Source organism: Stegodyphus dumicola, chromosome 2 (genome assembly GCF_044657685.1).
Source record: "Stegodyphus dumicola isolate Sdum_Otavi_A_Nest chromosome 2, ASM4465768v1".
Classification (NCBI taxonomy): Eukaryota; Metazoa; Arthropoda; class Arachnida; order Araneae; family Eresidae; genus Stegodyphus; species Stegodyphus dumicola.
In genome coordinates this window covers 69268144-69292701 of record NC_140769.1, presented here as the reverse complement: position 1 = coordinate 69292701, position 24558 = coordinate 69268144, and the positions used below count along the sequence as shown (strand labels likewise).

The window sequence follows — 24558 nt, the reverse complement described above, 5'->3', positions numbered from 1 at the left end:
TTCACTTAAAGTTTAGAAATTGTTATTTTAGAAATAGCTCCAATAATAAGATTTCCTTTTTTTTAATGTTTATAAACTTTTCCGTTTCCTGATGACCAAATCAATTTCATGAACATTACATTTTCGGAAGCTATGCATTTCTGAAAGTTTATAAGATTACAGATTTATTACTTGCAACAATAAACACATAAAGACATTATGAGGACGGAGAATTTACTTAAGTACCAACTTTTCCAAAATGTGAGAAATTTTGAATTCTCTTTCTCAAGCGTCGATTCCTTTATCTTAAGTAAAGCCGATTTTATTATACTGCTGTTCCTTTATTTTACATTAAAATTTTTATTCCTTTTTTTTTATTCATCCCTAATGTATGCTTCCGAAAAATTTCAGTCTTGCGTCCATAAATATAGCGAATAACCTATTAAAGTTTACCACTTCGAGGAATTTTTCGCCCCTGGCGTACGAAACAAGATTCTGACAGCTTCTACAGTCGAATGCTTACTGAACGTCAGAGTCGTTTGGCGGCCGAGAGTGACGTGCGCAGCGTAAACTCCCAACCTCCTGTTTTAGTTCTAAGGAACACTTGTCGGAGGAGAGGTAGCAACTTGACTTTCGAACAACATGATCCACAAAAAAAGCATTGTTATCTCAGGATTTTTTACGTGATTCTTTACAATTTGTACTTGTTTGTTGCCGAACAGTTTTTACACATCTAACGTGAAGAATTCAGTCTTCTAAACTGCTGCGAAAGAACTTTAAAAACAATCTCGGCGACTTCTCTTTGATCTCGGCTGCTACCTGTGGAATCTACGTTACTAGGCCTACAGCAGTGCTTTCGTGGAACGCCGCGTTATAATGGCTTGTTCGGCGGTGACGCTATCGTTCGCGACTATCACGGCCGTAGTCGCCGTGGCCTGCCTAGCCATAGCTTTTGGTACTGATAATTGGTATGAAATTCGAGTAAATCGGACTTACATCGAAGAGCGAGAACCAGTGTCGACGCAAAAGGATTTTGACGAAGATGTCAGGTACTTTAGTAGAGATGTCGGCTTGTTTCGAATGTGTTTTCCTGATGCTGAAAAGCCTAAAAAAGGTAACTAAACTTTTTCTTCCCTTAAAAAAATAATTTCTGATACAATACATAGGGTTCGAAGTCTTTATATTGTTTCATTATTATATTTTAAACTAGAAATGTCATGCGTATCTCGGTAATTTCATCATTTTCAGCGAAAGTTTTGAGTGTACTTTTTCTTATTATGTAATTGTTAATCTTTTCTACGAATAGCTGATTACACATTAATTGCTATCGAGAAAAATGTTTCATTTATGGATTAGACACAGTTATGCAAGAAATCATTATCATGCAGTTAAAAATTAACATACTGTAGAAAATTCGTTTTCTGTTTATTTTATCAGAAGAATCGGTTCCAGGACTTCGTAATAAAAGTGATAAATTTTGTATTTCTGTTTTCACATAGAAATGGTTATTTAAAAATCAAAATAACTATAACATGAAGTAATATGGAATTACGTATGAAATAAAGCGGTAAACTTCAAAAATTATGTAAAATAAAATTACCGAAATGGTAGATATATTCATAATAAAAATAATTGAGTACTTAATAATGTAAATTTAGTTTTTGAAGAAACTTGCTTTTAGTGGGTATTTGCGCTTATAAAACCGATCAGGCTTATTATGCAAATAATTCAGTTTTATTTTCACATTTTTAAGAACACGTAATTTAAAATAAAGGTAATAAGCATAAATGAATGTATTACTGTGTGTAAATGCCATGTTAAAATTTAACTATTCCCCCCTTTTAATTTGAAGTAAAGCGTTTGTACAAATAAACATTCAGCTGTAGTGCTGCTTTTTTCTCCATATTATATTAATCATGAATCCTTGTTAAATTTATCCAAAAAATTTTAATTTTTTAAAAACATCTGAAAGGTTTCAGATTTTAAATTACGTCCAAAGGGGCGGGTTTTTTTTTAAACATTTTGTGTGTTACCTTTATTTATTAAATATCACGTTCTTTGCACTTAAACCATAAAATTCAATTCAACAGCAATATCGCAAAATATTTAAAAGAGAGACCTTTAGAATTTCCGATATACAGTCTCGAGCGCTTAAGATTTTTTTTTTTTTTTTTTCGTACATTGTTGTACTTAAACCATAAAATTCAGTTTAATAGCAATGTCGCAAAATAATTTTAAAATGAGCATATTTTTAGGATTTCCGATACACAGTTCCGCGCGCTGGTGATAAAAAGTGTTTTTTTTTCCCCCCTTAGAGTGTTTCCACTGCTCGCTTTTAAATCGTTGAGTTTGTTATTCAAAAATTCGTTATAGTTTTACAAAATATGAAATCAATCATAAAACAAATTTCAAATTTTATCTTCCACATGACCATATTCGTAAGAGGATTACGTCATTCAAAATTCGATCGCTCTATGTACAGTTGTTTTATCACAATGCGAGAAATATACATACATTTATGCAGATTTTTCATTATTTAATTTCTTCAAACATAATGCAGGACTCTTAACATTTGGTGGCAACAGTTTGAAAACTGAAATGGACATTTTTAGCGATTCAATGCAAAATCGCAAAACGAAAACAATAGTCCTTCAGGAACAAAGCCCCCTTTGGACAAAAAAAAAAAAAAAAACCCCACTGATTCATTTACATTATTCGATATTTAATTTTTATATTAATACTGTCGAGTTTTAAGGTATGGTAATTTACAAAAATTCGGCCTATTTCACATGCTTCCTTAAAGTAGATACACTGCTGTAGAATGGACAAAAGCCATTGATTTAAATAAATAAATAAAATTCCTCGGCTTTATTATTTAATTAATATTTTGTCTTATAAAAATACCAGTATTTAATATTTTTTAAAACATGAATAGTTTTCAAGTATTCGAATCCATGTATCTTGAAGTATTCAAGAATGAAAATAATAATCGTTAGAAAAAAGTGTTGTTATATCGTCATTTGAATTGGTAATCGTAATACAAAGTTGACAAAAGTCCAAACAAAACAGCGGATAACTTGTAACAAAAATTATCGAAAACTTATTTCAATAAAACGCTGTTACAAGAACAGATTCTGTAGATTTTATTTAAATATTTTGCAAAAATCAAGGAAGAAAGAACGCAAAGAAATATTCGACATTTTTAATCAAACAAAAAACATTTTTTTATTAATAGCAAATCAATTTTTATAACAACATTTCTTTAGCTATTATATAACAGTAAATGTGAAAGAAAAATTAAAGTTTTTACCAATAATTGAGAAAAAACACTTCACTAGACTTAAAAAGACGAAATTTATCAAAAATTAGAATGTTTTCGTTATAAGATTTATGGAGTTTACTAAAATAACTAAATACCTTAAAAAATGAAACTGATTTTAAAAAGTTCTTTTAAAACTTGATGAACAGCCTTGAAACGCATTTATGTTATATAGCTACCAAAGACATCCAAAGAATTCCCACTTCCAAGGCGCCCCTGTATCACTTCGAATTTAAAGAATAGACGAGTAAAAGAAGTGAAAATAAGTAAACATACCCTTAACAGGGGGGAGGAGCTCCGAAAAGTTCAGGTGAGATGGGCTAACACCTCATAAATCTGCCACTCTGTATGTGTATTTGTGTAGGTCAGGTATTACAAAGTTTTAATATTCCAGGTACTTCTCTGTTAAAGCAGGCCCACCAGCGGCCGAGCCATAAAATCGCTGAACACTCGTAGTTCCGACCAGGCTTCAATTTTAAGTGAACGGGCTGGCTGCACGGGCGTTTTCATAGTTTTCCTCACTGTATACGAGCCAGCTGCCCTTAGAAAGTTTTACACGAAGGCATCCTTTCCATTAGGCAAATAGTCCTAGTGTGTTCTGCCGTAATCAGCTAAGCCTCCGCATATTGTTTTGGGGACATCTGATATTTGCATGATGCAGATTATACGATTAAATTTGCCAGTTTTGGAGAAGAAGCATGTTGGCCAAAAAAAAGAACATATATATATATATATATATATATATATATTACAGTGTATTTACACGTTATCACAATATAGCAGTTTCTTTACAGCGTTATTGATTTAAAAAAAAGGATTAAAAAATAAAACTATTTTTGCGATTTCAAGTAATTTTTATACGCCCCGGGAATCGTGAGTCGCTACCTATAGTTTGAAACCATTACATGGATTCTCGAAATATGGGTCGTGTCTCTGTGAACCATGCTCGAAAAAACTTAATATGCTATTTTGACTAACGTTTTTCATTTAAAGTTGTACTACATCTGAAGTTGTAAGGCGTTACCGCCTTCACCCAGTATTCTTTTTGCGGTGTAAATGGTTAGCTAGCAATTGGAAGATTCGAATCTCTGTGATGACACGGTTCATTTGCCACGTTTGTCAATCCTAGACCAACACAAAATTCTAGTTATCAACAAACGTATATTTTAATTACTGACAATAAGCATCTGAAGACAAGAGTCCTACGGAAGTCCATTCATGATAGACCACTAGCCCAAATATTCATTTGAAGGAGTGACTAGTGCTGAGCTTAATTTCTAAAATTAGAAGCGCCGGAGCTCTACGGAAGGCGGTCACGAAAAATGAAGAAAAATAAATGAATAAAACAACTAATAAAATAATTAAGATTCTGTACAAGTGACGATTTTCGTCTCCCTGGTACTCGATTGCATAATTTTAGAAAGTCTGCATTTGCTCTTATCTGAGACAAGTCTGTAGGTCTGGTTTATTTAATTATGGCAAAGCACTCGAGGGCTATCCGCCAGGGATGGGGGAGTGGGATACTTTCGTGAGGAGAGAGGCCTTCTTGGAGGCTTTTCTAAGTAACTGGCTCGTATACACGTTACACATGGAGAAAAACACGAAAACGTCGATGCAATCAGCTCTTTCGCCGAGATTAGAACCCGGACCGAACCACCAGTGTTCAGCGATTTTACCGCTGGGTCGCTGGTGGACGTGCGAGATCAACGTATCACCTCTAGAACTTTTGGGAAAGAAAAACTTACTCACTCTTATAATTCCTTGAACGTGTCTTGGAGAATAAGCCTTTGAGATGTAAGTGGTGGCTTTACTTTCCTTAAAATTCGTACCCTCCGCCAAAGAGGTTCATTTTTCAGAGAAAGCAGGCTTGAATAAATTGTTAAGGTTTACTTATTATCAAAATGACATTTTTTAAGCCAAACATTTTTTGATTAATATGATTTATTTGCATAAAGGGCTTTCAGGGCTGTGGCATGCTCCGGCTAGAATTAGGATTTATCTCAAAATTGAGAAGTGTTGCAGACGGGCTCCATTGCAATTTGAACTCAATATATAGACAACATTCTGTATCTGTGTTGATTTTCCCTACGTAAATTGGCATAAACAGTTTTAATTTTGTAAATAATGCTGTTTAACTGCTAACTAAAGACAGACTGAAAATTATTCCATCAAGGAACGCAAGTGTTATTGTATAATTTACAGAACAATAGCCGATTGTGTTTCTTATTTCATAGAAACTAATTTTTTATAACCTTTCAGTGAATGGCAAATGAACAACAGAATTACGCCATTTTAGCCTTTGAGAACATGATTATTCCTAGAAAGAGAGACATTCGCGCATGTGTTTTCTTGAGATCATGTGCTGCAATAATGAAATGGTCGAAGAGACAGGCCATATTAAGGCCATATTACTTGAACATTTAAAATCAGGAAGAACTCGGTTCTGTTGATGAATGACTGTTTGGCCTGCTGTATTTCGAACGGCATAGCAGTATCATCTACAGCATACTATCTATCTTATTATATATTATTATATAATGAATAATTTTGATATATTATATAGTATATTTAATAATGAATAATCTAGAATTTTTATCGTAATTTGTAGCTTGAACTTACCAGCCCTCCTGTATTTATTTTTATAGTTTGCCATTCTTTATTAAAAAGTAGGTGTCTAAAGTGGTTGGAAACTAGTTGCCTTGTGCTAAGTTAAGGTTAGCTTGAATGAATGCAAAGTATGTAAGGAGGGAATGCCTATATGGATGACCTGACGTGTGGATTTGAGACACGTTTACACGTTATGCGTTGAGAAAACCACAAAACGCCCATGAAACCATTCGCCGGTGTTTGAATTCGCTGTTCAAGAATCTTATGTGTACATAGTAGGATAATTAACATTAACGGCAGGGTTCGCATTCTTAGCCGGAGCATGCCACAGCCCTGAAAGCCCTTTATGCAAATAAATCATATTAATCAAAAAATGTTTGGCTTAAAAAATGTCATTTTGATAATAAGTAAACCTTAACAATTTATTAACGGCAGTCAAATTTATTAACGGCAGTCAAATTTCAAAAGTTTATTCCCTGCGAAGACATCTGGCGTATACTCCAGTTAATGGATGCTATTTCTTGTTTTGGGATTGCAGTTGTGAGCAGATAGTATTTTCTCCCATTAAGTTCTTGTGCACCAGATGCTGAGTGATAAAACTGCTGAAGGCTGGTAGTTCGATATAGGCGAAAAGGCCGGATGCATGAGAGCTTTCATGGTTTTTCCCCACATGTAATGTGAATGCTAGCCAGTTTCTCTTAGAAAGTCCTCCTCGAAGACTTATTTTTCCTTTAGGCAAGAAACTCTCTAGTGCTTTGTCATAATCTAAATTATCATAATTTTAACGTGTATATGCCAAATATTTAATCGTACACCTATCACCATGTCATACATATTCATATAAAGTAATTTAATAGCATTTTAGATAAATTTGTAATGTTTTCTTGTTATATTTAAATCGACTGTAAAATTTAAAATCATCCAAGTAAATTAACTTCCTTAATTTTGCTCAGCCAAGAAAGGAAAACAAGCAATCCGGATAGCTGGAGTTGTAATAATTTGAATTTTGTTATTTTAATTCTTACAATTATAAGAAAAGGCTTATTCTACGTTATTTTAAATACATATTTGCAATACTTAGTTTTGCTATGAATATCATAAAAGAGTTGATACTGAAATATTAAAGATTCATAAATTGAAGATCGCTTCGTAACGGTACCCCGTCATAAAGAAGCCGCGCCCTTCCTGTTCGAAAGGAGAAACTTTCATAATAGTCCGCGGCATAAAAGTGGTTGCAGTCTTATGAACATCAGTTTGTAATTTGCAAAATGCTAAAGGTGCAGGTACATTAATATAGGACACCTTTCAGCGAGTAGGGCTTTAGTTTGCTACTCTGGTTGGTAAAGTGAAAATTCTATTTGCACAGGGGTGCGGCGTAAAGATTACAAAATTAGAAACTGATCTTCATAATGGTGCGAGTACCCTAATGCTAGGCCACCGTTTTGTAGGTTTTCGTCTTTTCAAACATGGGCCGACTTTCATGAAGTTTTGTGACGGGGCATCGTTATCAGGGTGTTCCGTTGCTGGTTTTCATACAGGAATGGATAAATATTGCTGCATTATGAGTGTGTGTGTGTGATTATGGCAAAGCCTCGAGGGCTATCTGCGTAAGGGAAGGAATGCCTTCGTTGAGGACTTTCTAAGGGAAACTGGCTCGTATACACGTTACACATGGGGAAAACCACGAAAACGCCCATGCAGCCAGCCGTTCGCGGGATTCGAACCTCGGACCGAATTACCAGTGTTCATCGACCGCTCGGCCGCTGGTGGGTCCGCTGCATTATGAATGGAAACACCTAAATTCGAAAGCCAAAGGAAACGTCAATAGAGGAAACGTGATTTCTAATAATCTTTACGTTCAAGCTCCAGTATGGTTTTGTCATCACCCCTGGAAATAGATTAAAACTTTGAAGAAATATTACGACGAAACTGGAATTTACTTGACCTTGACCCAGACCTTTCAAACCAGTTACATCCTCTTAAGAGATGACAGACTTGCTTATTAAATTTTCAAATATGCTTTTTCCCATTTCGAATAATCTGCCACGTCGAATGAAAGATGATGAGGCACTTGCATTTACTCGACCTTGACCTAAGCTGCTTGAGTCTTTCGTCCTGTAGCTCTGACAGTTCATAAGATTTCTACAGCATTCTGTAAACATCTACAAAATTTCTTATTTGGAATTAGCGATTTTGTAGCTTACTGGAGATGCTTAGTTTATTGTCAGTTCAGTTAGCAATGCTGACTTATCACTAACCGAAAAAGATTTCTGTATGGAGGAGATTTTGCCAACTAAATACTATAACCACCAATTTTTGTTTAAAGAATTTTACCATTACTTATTCAGAAATCATGGTCTTTAATCTGATTTGTTTTAAAAATAAAATGAATTGTTTAGTATTTTAGAAAACTTAAATCCTTCCATGAATTCCTTGATCAAGTAAAATAATTTTTACATGAACTCGATTTTAAACCACACAAGCGCCATCTACCTAAGGAAAGGGATGCCTTCATGAAGGATGTTTTAAGGGAAATTGATTCGTAGTTACGTTTATACATGGAGAAATCTACGAAAGTTCTTATAGCCAACCCGTTCGTCGGATTTTGAACTGAGGTCGGCTTTAACTGCTCGGCCGCTGGTGCGCTTTCTTTTAGCGTAAATAAGTTAAGAATAAATAAAATGAGATTCCTTGAAGATGATTATGATTGATTGTCACGTGGATTCCTTGATTAAATACTCAGTCTTAGATTATTAAAGGATTCATTCTTTAATATATTTTTTGGACAAGCACTGAACTTCTGTAGTTCAATCTAAATTCGAATTCAGGCAAACAGGCTGATTGCATAGGTGTTCTGAATTAAACGTGAATTTGAGCTAGTATCCACTCGAAGTCCTCCATGAATGCATGCCTTCTCAAGCAGATAACTCTTGAGCGTTTTGCCGTAGAGCAAGAAATAAAAAAAGTGCTTGGATCCATTAATTATTTTGACACGAGGGATAATTTGTTCAGGATGTTTGGGAGGGAGAAATATTCATGTTTCTATAAAGATTTAGCTGAAATTTGCACTGTGTGTAATAATGATAATAAATACGAGTATAAATATGCGTATATAGTATGGTAATGATAAATAATTTAAAAACTTCGAAATAGATTAAATTATTTGATTATGACAAAGCATATGAGAGCATCTCCCTCAAATAAAGGATTCCTACTATTTTTAAGGCCTTAAAATTTTTTAAGCTTTTTTTTTTTACACATTCTGTACATTACAAAATTAACCTTTTGCGCTCGGAAATTGTTTTTAGGATTTGAGATCATGAAACTCCTAGAATTTATTTTAGCATGATTTTAAGTGTGACTGTATATAATACATGGCCTACCAACGGCCGAACGGTAAAAGCCGCTGAACGCTGGTAGTTTGGTTCGGGGTTCGAGTCCTGGCGAACGGGCTGGCTGCATGGTTTTCCCTATGTATAGCTTGTGTACGAGCAAGTTTCCTTTAAAAAGACCTTCATGGGACATCCGCCCCTTTCCATGTAGTGTGGAGCACGTAGTAAGTAAAAAAACTATATGCAATTACACGCTTTCTAAAGTTTTTTAAACTTTTTTTTTTTTTTTTTTTTTTTTTTTGATTAAGTACTGTAACTGATAAATGGCCATGCCTATAAAGCCAGTGAATACTGAGTTCTTTGCCTTCCTTGGGTTTGATTCTTTTGGTAGACTGAGCTGACTCATGCTAATAGACCAATAGATTTTATGTTACATTTACAGATTTACAGATTTTATGTTCTCTTACCTGTGGGATACAAATGGATTACAGTCTTTGTATCTCAAAATCCAGTTTTTGAAATTCTTTATTAGGTATACAAATATATTTGCAGAAATTAGCATTTCATTGTCTAGGTCATGGGTGCCTAAAGTGTATTTAGGGCAAATTTTGAAAGTATTTAAATTTGCGTATTTTTATTTTTAAAAAAATGTTTGAATGTGATTCATATATAATCGATTCGTTACCATTTATTTTAAAATAAAAATTTAAATAAAAACATCTTAGTATGCTATGATATATTAACTGCAAAGGGATATTCAACTGAAAGAAAAATTTGAAAATGTTTTTTTTTATTGGATTTTTATAAAGATTATCTACCCCGCGATAAATATCCTAATTTTCAAAATCATGCTTTATTAATTTCTTCAGTTTTTGTCAGTACCTATATTTGTGAACAATTATTTTCAAAAATGAAGCATACAAAAAACAAAAATAGGACAAAGATCACAGACAAACATCTTGAAAATGCATTAAGAATTGCAACCTCGTCTATTGAAGCCGATATCGATTTGCATGTTCAACAAAAGCAAATTCATCCATCTTATTAATTTGAATTTTTTTCCGTCTTTATGAAATATGAAACGAAACTTTTACAAATTAATAATAAATATGTACCTACACATATCTAATTCAAATTAAAAAATTAATAATAAAAAGAAGTTAATTTATTTTAATAAAACAGAGCTAATTTTTATTTTAATTTGTTAAAAAAATATTGTATGTGTGGCCCCGCAAATTTTTTTCCTTTGCAATGCGGCCCTGAAGCGGTCATAGTTTAGACACCCATGGTCTAGGTAATAAAACTAAGTAAAAATATTCTAATATTAGTGTTAGAAAACCGTAGCATAGCTTTTCTAAAAGCTTTTTATTAATTTATTTTTTATTTTAACGTTCATTACGTTACTCCTCACGAGGTGAAGAATATTGCCATTGGCTGAAACATAAGATCTTTATCTTTCAAGGGTCTAGCAAATAGCTCATTTTTCAAGATATTGTCATTCAGCATAACGTAACAAATTTATCATACATATTTAATCAGTTTGTAAATATTTTATACTGAACTGAGAAACTTAAAATAATAAACGTATCTAAACAATTTAAAACTTTATTTTACTTTTTAATAGTATGGATAACTGATATAATTTTAAAAACATTTAATTTATAGTGTATACAATTGACAGAAACCTCGAATCAGCGATTTTCAGGAATTTTTTCATCAAAACATTTTTCAGCATTATGGTAATTAACTAACCTGCAGTTAAGTAATATAAAAATAAGTACTGCGGATAAGCCCTCGTGATATACCCAAAACCTACTTTAACTCTCTATCCTCAGCGGATTCTTTATGGGCTGAATATTTCATTTGTTCAACTATGGTGACGGAGAGCTTTTTCCGAAGTGTGCATTCGCTTCTACTAAACAGAAGCGCTGAAAGCGAATTAGCGGTCTAATTATTTCTGTCCTGTTAAATCGATGCTGTTAATGAAAGTTCGGTGGATGAATGGACCGCTGCTGTTTTCGCTTTCGAGATTAATCCACTCTTTTTACAGTTCTATAATCAATGACACCTCTTATTCGAAACTTAATTGTTTTTGCTCAGATAACAAGATCTTAAATGTCGATAAATTCTAGAATAACTGTGGACGGGTAAGATGTGCGTTACATCTGCCATCGGTGGTAATAAATGGTATGAAGGCTTTCCTAAATAGGTTTGGTTCAAGACTTGATACCCTAACCACTTAAAACATTTTCATTGCTTCCACATACATTTACGCCTGTTTCTTTCATATTCCTTCTGTCTCGATCTTGGTTTAGCTGCACTATGTGTTCCATGGTAAAACTGGCAATGTAAAATTTCTGTCGTTCTTACCTCGAGTCTTTAAGTACCTTTCTGTAGTGCCTTCTTACCTTGATGCCCTAAATACATTTTGCTAAGTGATTGAATCCATTTTTTGTGATTCTACTGGATGCTGCATCCACCTTCGAAGCGGGCTAAAAATGAACGCTGAGGAATATTTGCAACTAATTCATAATTATTGGGTTGGTGTATGGTTTATTTGATTGTGGCAAAGCACTCCAGGACTAAGGGGAGGGATGCCTTCATGGAGAACTCTCTAAGAGAAACTGCCTTGTATATACGTTACACTTGGGGAAATCCATAAAAACGTCCATTCAGCCAGCCCGTTATCCGGGATTCGAACCTCGGAACGAATTACCAGTGTTCAGAGACTTTACAGCTCGGCCACTGGTGGGTCGTTTGATGCATGAGTTCGTAGCATTTTATTATGGATTGTGGACTACAGGAGGTGTACAATGGTTGAGTGGTCATATTCCATAAATTATGTCAATTCTTCCGTTGTTTGTGAGAGATTTACGTCGATGCTGATTAAGCGATCTTCCTGAAAATATAATCTTTCAGAACGTGGATATTAGAGCAAAGTCGCTTGTGTTCGGACCCAGAGAGTCATTTCCTTGTCGTACTTTCAACAGTTACAGATAGCTAGTCATGTACCTCTGTAGTAACACAGATGATTGAGGTATTGCCGATTTCAGCTAACTGATAATGTTCCGCTCAAATTTTAAGATTGAACACCCAGAGGAGGGTGGGGGGGCGATCTGAGAGTTTCCCAATCCTCTTTCCCTACCACCAACCTCTCAAGAGAATTTTCGTCGCGCCGTGTACTTTTAGTACCCTCGTGCCGCACGGCCAGTAAATGCGTACAAACATCCACGCCTTTTTTCGGGATTTGAACCTGAGCCTATCGGTACGTTAGTCAGTGTCACTAACCGGTTGGGCGGCGTTACCGTACTTTCAACATTGGCATTAGTCTCCTAAGTAGCGTAAATTGTTTTAAGCGGTCCTACTTAGAGTGATCTTTGGTAAAATAGAAAAGCAGAAGGAATGCTAAAAATTATCGTTTTAATCCGGAATGAAATGGACTACATGCTATTATGAAAAAATAAGGGTTTATCTAATTTTACGGCAATTATATTTCCTCCTGTCAAGCCCACCATTGACCAGGTCATGGAATAACGTTTCATGGTTTTTCCTATGTATGAATTAAAAAATATACTTCTCGAATAGCTTAGGCATAATAATGTATGTTGTCGTTTGTTGATGCTCATATGCCATTAATCAATTTATAATAAGCATTGGTACATTTAACATTCCCCATTTGCTTGCTAATTTAAATTCAAAGGTAGAAACATTTATCAACTATTTAAATTACGTATCTTTCAAATTTTAGATGAATATTCACTTATTTCAATTACTATTCATTCGAATGGAAGGAATTTTTAAGGTATCATTATTTTTATCAAAATAAAATTGTACATTAAAAATCAATTTCCTTTTATTATAAAAATAATGTAGTAGTATTATTAACTTAATTAAAATAGAAATTTTCGAGATACTGTTTATTTCTTGCTTCGAAGACTACAAAAATCTCAAATTAGAAATCCAAATTAAAAATATTAAGCCACACAGTGATTTCGCTTCTCTTTTTAAAATAATAATAAAGTATTTTCTGCTGTCAGCTGAACTGAATCTTGTCGAATAAAATTGCAAATTCAGCTCAGAATTTCGTTTGAAAAATTCTTACGTTAGTTTCCGCATTTCTTTATTAATAGGAAATTGTATAAACAGAACAATGTCAAAAAGTTGAAGTATATTACGAGTTAAGAATTTTTAAAATTACTTATTCACATTTAAATTATATATTATCGTAAAATATCATCACCATTCGATTTTATTTTGGATGCAGAAGACAGTGCATGGAGTTTGAATTTTACTTTTTACACTTAATGTTAAAATAACACTTGTAAAATGTTACTGTTACGAAAACAGAGAATAAATAATTTTTAAATTATACTTTTACTACACAAACACAAAAAAAAAAAAAAAAAAAAAAAAAAAAAATCTGAAAGGTTTCAGATTTTAAATTGCGTCCAAAGGGGCGTTTTTTTTTAACATTTTGTGTGTTATCTTTATTTATTAAATATCATGTTCTTCGCACTTAAACCATAAATTAAATTCAAGAGCAGTATCGCAAAATAATTTTAAATTGAATATATCTTTGGAATTTCCGATACACATTCTCACGTGCTGGCGATAAAAATGTCTTTTCTGTACAACTTTGCCGTTGCTCGCTTTGAAATCCTTGAGTTTATTAATCAAAAATTCTTTAAAGTTTTACAAAATATGAAATTTATAATAAAAAAAAAATCCAAATTTGGGCTTCCAGATGCCCGTATTCGCAGTAGGATTACGTCATTCAAAATTCGATGGCTCTATGTACCTTGTTTTATCACAATGCGAGAAACACACATATATTTATGCAGATTCTTCATTATTTAATTTCTTTAAATATAATACAGGACGATAATATTTGATGGCAACAGTATGAAAAGTGAAACGGACGTTCAGAGTGATTTGACGCAAAATCACAAAACGAAAACAATAGTCCCTCAGGGACAAAGCCCCTTTGGACTAATTATGCATCGTTGATTGACAATAGTATGCTCTCATGTTTCTGGCTGCTGTTTCTTAAGGAGAGAATTTGAACTGTAACTAAAAAACAATGACTCCTTTTTTACGCTTGTAAAAAAAAATAAGTTATTAAATTGTAACTGCAATGAAATTTCGTAGAGAAGCCGGTAACGTTCTATTTTTGGTAACGTGAAGTGTGTTCGCAACTCTTCAACGTCCTTTCATTTTATGCCTAAATTCCGTTACTCCAATCTGGATATTTGCCAAAGAGGAAAAATTCGCGAACTGCAGTTAATCATCGAAACTGAAAAGGAGGACAGACATCGACAGGCACACGTGATGAAGGGAGGGGAGACAGCGCGACATTGATGCCTCGAACATTGGTTTTTGTTTTTCAGAATTGCCCGCTGTTTGCCATCGTATTATTTATATAGAACTTCTGAAAGTGTTACGAAATTGCGGGTTGTTCCCATGATTTAAGCGGGGATAAAAAATAACAAAACTATATGGTTCCTCTAATTTTTTAAACACCTAGAAAAGGTGCTATTACTTTCAGTTTCGATAAAATTGGATCTGCTGTAAATAAGCTTCGTTACCAGTTGACGAGAAATAGGTCTTTCAAATGTATGTGATGTTAATAAACTGCGTTGCTGAATATAAAATTGAATTAATCATTAGCCCAAAGGGACAATTTGCCCAGCAGGGCTATTAATTTAGTTTTCGCATTTTGCGTTGTTTCGCTATAAACGGCGGGTCACTTTTTAAATTGTTGCCACTGTTTATTAAGAGTCCTGTATTATATTAAAAGAAATTAAATAATTGAAGAACCTCCATAAATATGTTTCTCGCATTGTAATAAAACAACGGTACCTAGAGCCATCAAATTTTGAATCATATACTATGTCTCCACCTGAATATGGGCATGTGGAAGCCCAAATTAGGAATTTGTTTTGTTATCAATTTCATATTTTGCAAAACAATTACGAGTTTTTGATTGAGAAACTCAACGATTTCAAAGCGCGCAATGGCAACATTGTACGGAAATAATAATAATAATAATAATAATAATAATAATAATAATAATAATAATAATAATATCTCCAGCGCGCGATACTGTATCGGAAATTCTAAAAATATGCTCTTTTTTTAATTATTTTGTGATATTGCTGTTGAATTAAATTTTATGTTTTTAAGTGCAAAGAACATGATATTTAATGAATAAAAGTAACACACAAAATGTTTAAAAAAAAAAAAAAAAAAAAAAAAAGCCTCTTTGGGCGTAACATAAAATCTGAAAACTTTCAGATTTCAGGAAGAAAAATATTTTTTGTCTAAAGAAAGGCATTTTTAAGTTGTTAATGTTGAAAAGGCTGAAATATATTTTAGATGACGAATTTCAGTTTTCTGCTTTATCTCTGACTTTTGAGTGCGATAGGAGACAGATCATTCACACTGAAACAGAACTACATATAAAATTACCGTACGTATCAAGTCTAAATTAAATGAAGTGCAATAAAAATTACCATTCTTCCCCAAATGTAAAATTGAATTCCCTAAAGCATGGAAAGTGGCTTAAACTAGTAATCAGCGTAATTAATATTTTCAGAAAACGTCCGAGTTTTATTCTGAAGCTCTAAAAATGTTTTCGCTGGCAAAACTTCTCGCATTTTTCACTCCTTCTCTTTAGGGGGTCTCCGGAAAGCAATAAGCAACTACTATTAAGGGCAGCAGGTAAAAAAAAAAAAAAAAATTTTCCCCAGGGGGAGGTGAGAGAAAAAAAGTCTGACAAACCAACTCGTCTTGCCTATGCCCACTTCTCAGTTTGGAGCGGCGAGCCGACTGTGTGCTTGCTCTGACCTTGGCTCGTGTGAGTAAGGTCACGTTCTCGGCCCGCCGGGCACAGGTGAGATGAAGAACAGAGTTTAATGCTCGCATATACCTCCACTACATCGTCTGTTCTTCCCCAAAAGAGCCCCTCCGTGTTTTTCGCGGCAAACTGACGCTTTGAAAGGTGAAAAAAGAATAATAATTTTCGGAACTATATTCGTAAAATTCTCTGTTTAGTTAGTGATCTTTCCCCAAACTTGTGAAGCGGCTAATCTGCAAGCTTAGGCGTAGTGCAGGAATCAGTGCGTCAGAGTTGGTGTTTCAGAAATGTCGGCAACTGAAACTTTGTTCCTGATATTTTAAATAGAATAGATATGTATAATTATGCAAAAATGGATATTGAGCGAATATTTTTGGTAATTCTGAAAAGTTGTCCGGATTATACGAGATCTGATGTACATAGCATGATATTATCTGAGAAACGTGATTCTGGAGACACATGCAACTGGTAGGATTCCTAGGAAAAAGAGCCTCGCCTGAAGCGAAGTCTCGCCTAGCTACGGAAACGATGTTGCGGCTACACGGGATTTTTTCAAACCTCACTGAAAATGTCTCTGGCTGGACCTCTCTCCTGGGTAGAGTCAGCCAATCAGACGAAAGTTCCGCTTCTGAAGCATCACATGATCCCAATCTGAGCGATAATCGATTAGTGTTTGGCGTTCAAGTCTTTGTTGTAAGTGAAAATGGTAACCTAGCTACGTGGGTTTCTAGGAATTGTGCGGGTTCTGAGAATTGTCCCTTTCGACTTTAAGTCCCCGAAGCATAATGTGATTGGGACATTTACATGCATAAGAGCCAGTTTCCCTTAGAAAGTCCTCACGAAGGCGTTCTTCCTCTTAGGCAGATAGCTCTTGAAACTTTGCCATAATCACATAATCCAAACCAAACTTCCTTTATTACGATAAAGCAGTCGCGTATTATCTTCTTTCTGTATACCCATAAATAAATAATTATAATTCTTATGAATTGAATACAAGGATAAATGATATTTCGTTTTTCACGGTCATGTGTAGTTTGGGTGCGGAAAGGATAATTGCAGTCTGTGAGATTGCTGTTTTAAAGATTACTAAAAAAGGAAGGAATACTAATAAGATTTGTTACGACTGGCCATAAACTGACTATAAACATTTATTCTTCATTACTGATTCATAATCGAATGCTCAAGATTTATAAGAGGAGCTATCTCAGAAACTGCCCGTCATCGGTGATGGATTTAGCATTTAAATCTCTTTCAATTAGCAAAGATATCTGAAACTGATTTTTTTCGTATAGCCACTACCCGAATAAGAAAGTCTGGAGCCATAGGATACGTCCTTCTGGAAGCCCCAGTACTGAATTTCCTTGTTTTCGTGATAGAAAAAGCAAGGTTATATGGAGTTATAAGATGATTTGTCTTCTCTTCTCCAAACCCAAAATCCATCCTTGTAAACCTAGAAATCGGGCGAAAATCAGGACCTATTTTTATCGCATAAAACAGTGGTCTTAAACTGCCAGGACGCGGACTGCCTGCCGCTTCGCGAAAAAATTTAGTTATGCAATTTTTTTTAAAGAAAATATGGTGGTGTAAAGATTTCAGGATTCTAGTTATTTGAAGTCCGGGTTTACATTTTTTCTTTTTTTTCAGTGCCATTAAAAACGAACGTAAAACCTGAATAACTCATTAAAAAATCTGTAAATAAAACTATTACTCTGTTGGTGTAATTAGATTTTGAAGATACAGGCTTGATTAATTTTTATTCATATTTATCAAAAAATTGAATGAGGTTATTTACGAATTTTTGCACTAAATCGCTTTGGAAATACATTTATATGAGAACAGTCGAAAATGAATAAGATATGAAACCGAACTGGTGATCATTTACAATATGCGATGAAGGCAGTTTTTAGTAATTTTTTCCAACGCTACAAATTTTATCAGCTAGAAAGGCCAGAAATATATGGTAAGAAATAAAGAAGTTTATAATTATTTACATACAAGCATATGCATTTCTATTTTTGTGTTGGAGAAAAATTTAATAAAAAGAAAGCGACTAGGTTATCGTTATTTATCCTCAAGTTTTGCCCCACTTTTAGAAAATTTTCTACTCAAACTTTAGAGTTTACTTTTAGTTTTTACTATTTTAGAGTTTACTACTTCAGAGTGTACTAAATTTTAGAAACCACTCAAACTTTTTTTACAAATTTATTTTTAATTTGATTTAAAGTAAGTTATTTAATAACTAATTAAACATATTAGAAATAAGCTTCAGTGCGAAAATTTAATATTTAGCTGTCAGTATGTTTGAATTAAAAAGTGTAATCAACAAAAATATCTTGCAGATACCAAAAATAAGATTTTAGATAAAAATATAAATTTGAATTCCCCTCTCCCAATGCGTTGATATTATTATTGTTTATGTATGTTCTGATAAATATTTATTTAGCCAAATTTAAAATTTAATTAAAGTGTAGATAATTTATTTTATTTTTTAAATAATTTATTTATTCTATTTTGTTGATAATTTTTTTTTATTTTATGAAAATCTGCATTCGGTTTTATGCAGAGTGAGACCACTGGCGTAAAATAATGAGTTATGATAACAGTCGGCTAATTAAAGCGGAATCCTAGAAAGACATTTTTGACGAAGAGATGCCTTCGTGCAGGGCTTCCTAAAAAGTTGGCTGGTCTTCTACTCTGAAGCAAACAACAAAATGCTTCGGGTAGGAAATCATCGGTATGCTAATATTAGTGAACTTGTTTTTCCAGCCACACAGCTATAAATGTCTCTTAAAGTTTCGAAAGCACAAATGTGTAAAATGTATACCTAGATCAGCTGGTGAACTAGTGGATTGGATCGATGAATATTTGCAGTTTTTTCTATAATTCGGCTACTCAGTGCATTGAAGTTTCTGCCACTAACTGGGAAATATGTGCCTAGGACTAGTGGATCTAAGATCAGGAATAATAACAGCCCTACGAATGGGCGTTTTTGTGGTTTTCCCATATGTAACGTGTATACGAGCCAGTTTCCCTTAGAAAGTTTCCATGAAGGCATCTATCCCCTTATGTAGATAACCCTCAAGTGCTTTGCCATAATCAAAATAAACGAATACCAGCCATGCCATATTTGATTTCAGATGATAAATGGGCTTTCCTTAGTATGTATGTCTTAAGAAAGTCTTGTTCAAGCAGATAGTTTCGAGTATTTTGGCGCAATGAGTAACTTAACTACTGCTAAAGTGTAGCCCGGAAGAAACAACTCTTTGGCTATAGAATTTGTACTTTAATTTTCTGAGTTTCATGAGGTAAAATGGTCTATAAACTAATATAAGAACAACTATTGCTTATAGTGTAACTTCATTTTTAAAATTAAAAACATTAGAGCTGCCACAAGACATAATTTTGCGGAGTGTTAGTAAAAGTCTTGTGTACAACAACAAAAGCCGAACACTTTCTGTATTTGAAAAACGTTATTTGTGAAAAATTCAACCTACGTAACAGTGAAATGATACTCTGCGACTTGTATAAATCTGATTGACAGGATTAGCGCATATCGTACATATACAATAAGTAGGATTAGATAAAATAACACGCTCAACAAGTATTAATTTCAAATTCAAACAACAAAAATCAGTGTTATATTTGCAAATTTTCACAGGCCTATTTCGATGTTTTTACCGAACCATCATCCTCAGCTGCCAAATCGCAAATGAACGAGATAAGATATGATATCGTTCATTTGTGCTTTGGCAGCTGAGAATGATGGTTTCGTAAAACCATCGAAACTAGTCCTGTGAAAATTTGGAAATATAACACTGATTTTTGTTGTTTTAATTCTAAATAAGTAAGATTTCAAACATGCACTTAAATATACACATTCCAATCGAAATGGATGCCCTTATTGATTTTTCGTTTTTTTTACTTCGTTGTCTCATAAAATACGATCTAATTTTACCACAGAAGAAGCTTCCATGTAGGCATATCTCCGATTAGCCGGCTGGCTGCATGGAAGTTCTCGTGGTTTTCATATGTGTAATGCGACTACGAGCCATTTTCCCTCAAAAGGTCTTCCACGAAAGCACCCCCTCCCTTTTTAGGTAGATAGCCTTCGCATGCTTTGTCATAGTTTAAATAATCCAGTCTGTTTATTATTTAAACTACGACAATTAAATAGTAATTATTTAAACTGTATAGCCAGGTATTCTTCTACTGATTTGCAATTAATCATCCAGTCACATTTAACACACTGTAATTACTAGGATTTCCAAACGTTTTGTTAGAAATAGACATTGAATATCGTTTTATTTTCGTGCCACTTTTTTTCTTAAATGTTGCACTTTTTTTAGCATATCATTAACTGCTGCGTAGATTAAATTGCCAAATAACGGTTTCGAGTTTAACTGATTGCTCATACTTGCTGGCTTCGTATGGAGTATTGAGGATACGGCAAAGCACACTAGGGCTATCTGATTAAGGGGAGGGATGCCTTCGGGGAGGACTTTCTATCCCGCCAGCCCGTTCGCGGGATTCGAACCTCGGACCGAACTACCAGTGTTCAACGATTTTACCTCTCGACCGCTGGTGGCGACTTCGTATGGAAATGAAATATTAACCAAATTTATAAGACCGCTAAATCCTCACAGTTTGGTCTTCAAATGGCGGGAATTTCAACAAACAGGTTGGCTATTAGTTGGTTCAACTGACAGGGTTTTAATTTAATTTTAATGGTTTTTCTGATATGTAAAGTAAATACAGGCAAGATTTCCGCGGAAAGTCCTTCATAAGATCATTCCTTTTTTTGGATAAATAGCCTTAGAAATTTTCCCCGTAAGCTACTATTTATAGATCTAAATGTAATCAAATTACGGCTATTCGTCTGACTGAATAGAGCTTTCATGGTAAAATGAATTTGAAACAGTTTTCTATTTGAAAATCTTTGAAAGCTTTCTTCATTTTCTCAGATAGTTCTCTCGTATTTTGCAGTAATTTTTTAAGCAACATTATGGTTTCTGCTATAAGTAACATAAGCATGGAGTCATCTATAGAAAGTCTTGTCTAGGCAAGTAGCATTTAAAGTATTCCTTAAATAAAATGTGCGGATAAAAAAGAATAAACCGCAAAAAAGACCTACGGTGAGCGAATATCACTTTTAAATATTCATATTTTTCTCTTGGTTATATTCCCAGCGTTCGAATGGGCTGACTATATGGAATTTCAACGTTTTCCCACTTGGAAGCCAAATACAAGCCAGTTTTCTTCAGAAAATTACTTCCGAAAGATCCTCCACGAAGGCGTTCTTCCCTTAGAAATTCTGAAGTATTCTGCCGTTAGCAGAGAGTACTCAGCTTTCCAAGTTTTGTGATAGTTGTGAACTTGGCTGCGTAAGATTTGCTGATACTTAACATAAGTACGAGTTAGTTGCCTGCAGAAGGTCTTCCAGGAAAAGTCCTCCATGAAGACCTCGAAAGCATCTTCGTGGACTTCTAAAACATCTGATTTCGTAATAAATTGTATACTTTTCCTAGTTGTAATAACATTTTAAATGCACATTTTGATGAAGAATTTTGGCAACATTGGTACATCCCATAGCTTTTATCTGTCGACGTAACTTTGGAAACAAATACATTTTCCACTAAAATTTCAAACCTTACTTTTTTCGGTGTTCTTTAGGGATGTCACCGAATAAAAGATTACGGAAGTCTGTGAGATGGTTCATTATTCGTCTAAACTGAAGTGATATAATTGTAGGCAGAACTACTCACTTGCCATGCATAACAAGCTTAACGATGATTTTTATCAACAATCCTACATATCTCTATTGAAAAAATCGTAAAGTATTGTTAAAAAAAATGGCTAATGATTATGCAGCATTGTTAAGTTCCTTATGCTAGCTCCTTCAGTTTTACTTTTTTCCTTATGCGGAAAGCGGAAATATCTTTTTTAAAACATTAGAATAAGGAAATATTTTTGAATGTCTGGGAAATATTTGATGTTGTGTATAGTTTGGAGGTGAGATGAAGTAATCTCATTCAGTTATTGGGGAGTAGTGAAGTATTTTTTACGGAAGTTCGTTGGTGTTTTACCTTGTCAAAACTACACAGTAAGAAGGGGGGAGGAGGTGCTACAATGAATGTGATCTATCGATATTTAGATTGAAGGTTGTGACCTGCTTATTTTATATATATATATATATTTTTCTGGAATAATTTCACTATTCTAGTGATTATTTTATTGCATTCTGGTTTTTCATTATGATGTGTTTTCTGCTTTATAAAGTGTAAGTGATTGGTGCTGTGATTTCCTACTTACCAGCTACTGGATTGGGAAGGCTGGATCAAAAAAGCAAATTTTGTAATATTTCAAAATTCATTTTAATCCCGTGGGTGTCCTGGTCTAAAAAATGCAAAGCGAAACTGTGAATCAAATATATTAATTCGCCATTCTCCAAGAACAAATGATTGACCAGGTACATAAAAACATTTTTTGGAATGGCAGTCATAAAAATTTTTTGTTAGCAGGAGGGGGGTGGATATCATACCGCTTAAAATATTTTTAATGCTAAGAATAAAATTGGGGAATTTTAAAAGACCTTTAAGTCAAATATATTAATTCGCCACTCTCCAAGAACAAATGATTGACCAGGTACATAAAAACATTTTTTGGAATGGCAGTCATAAAAATTTTTTGTTAGCAGGAGGGGGTGGATATCGTACCGCTTAAAATATTTTTAATGCTAAGAATAAAATTGGAATTTTAAAAGACCTTTAAGTTCTCCTTGATATGATGATTGAAAATAGGTTTCATGGTATATATTTTCAATATGATCCCTTTCAAGTTCAATATGTCTGCAGACCGAATATCGCTAGAATCCTTTGTCATCATCAATCGACATTTATCGTCAGTTCTGGCTTATTAATGATGTGGTAATTCTGAAGCGTTGCTTGATGCTGGATTTACAGCTTCTGCAGCTGAAACTTTTTCTTTTAAGTTCTCATGAATAAAACATCAGGTTTCCATGCTGGATTGCCATCATTTTGATGCAGCTGGATATTCTATATAAAATAATCGCTCCTGCCTCATTTAACATCTCCTCTACTACTATTTTTGTCTTCTAAATTATACAACGCAGTACTTTTGGATACCGCTTTCTCATTCAGAGAGTAAGCAACATTAGTTAATTCGATCTTGAATAATCGGAATTCTTTTGTATTTTAAAAGTATAATTAATAAATAATCTCTAATGTTTTCAATGTTTTTAAGTTTCTTTAAAGAATGAATTATTCTGCTTCAATTTATCTAGAATTTGTCTAGATAATTTAATTTTACTGTCCGGTTATAACAACCTTAATCCTTTGATTTAGTCCTCACTTGTTCCGATGAAAAGTGGATGTAAAATTCCTATTCTACTCTATTTCTCTTTGCTAGTAATAGCCTACGTGATAATGATACTGTGATCCTATGTGGAACGAGGAAAAGAGCGATTACACCCTATCCCGAGGCTCTGTAAGATCATTCATGCGGGAAATTGTTGCCATCATTCTTTACTTTTCGATAATTACTATAACATACTAATAAAGCTTTGTAATGTTGTTAAGCAGATTGTGAGTTATGAATTCATTCGTTTTACTTGCTGCATAGAATACAAATATAATGAGCTAAAAACGATATTAGAAAATTAATAGACATATTGTAATATAAATAAGTGCAGTTGAAAGTCAAGCACTTTCCTAACAGAGACGGATGCATTTAACTTCTAAATCAGAAGTCATTTGCTGTTGTTCTTTATTATGAATATCATACGACTTTTAACGAGATTTTAATAAAATAGATTAACACATAAAAAATAACTTTTTAGTTGTCGCAGTATTCTTGCACGTGAGTAATTAAAATAGCATCGTATTGCCTGTCATTTCTAAGTTCAGTTCTGTAATTTTTTAAAAGAGTGTTAATGCGACGGGCCACTTTTATGTATTCCTTGCAGTTTTGTTTTCAGTGACGTGACACAAAGAATGCCATAGTAATTTTATTAAGACTGTGTAATTAAAAATATGAAATATGTATTGTTATGTACCATTAGTTTTTAATCAAAATTTTATTTATTGTTTGAATAACCACTTTCATTGCCATTCAGTCTTCAATATGTTACATATGATGGCATTACACACCTTTCGTGTTAGACATCAGCGAAACTTCAGTTCTGTTCGCTAGACCTTTCGTACAGAAACACACACGGATTTCTGAAAATGTAAGGATGTGGATGATTTTGTAGGGTTTCCCTTATTTTGAGTAACAAATTATTTTAAGTTTGATACCTTTTCTGAACCTCTCATTTTCCCCTCGCATTTTCTCGACAGGATGCAGATTTAAAGTTAAGTGAAGTGAGTATTTAAACGAGTGAATCTTGTAGTTTATTCAGAGCGTGATTTTACTAGCCACCACACATTACAGGTTGTCCTCGCTGTTAC

The 24558-nt window shown here is 33.7% G+C and overlaps 1 protein-coding gene across 1 annotated transcript in view; it reads left to right on the top strand.

Moving 5' to 3' along the window:
• Nucleotides 1-504: 504 nt before the first annotated feature.
• LOC118190583 (transmembrane protein 178B-like) overlaps nucleotides 505-24558 on the top strand; it is a 127330-nt gene continuing 103276 nt past the window's right edge. The window contains exon 1 of the mRNA XM_035361332.2: nucleotides 505-1093. Coding sequence (XP_035217223.1) covers nucleotides 856-1093 — 238 coding nt within the window. The 5' untranslated portion in view covers nucleotides 505-855. The remainder of the gene's footprint in view (nucleotides 1094-24558) is intronic.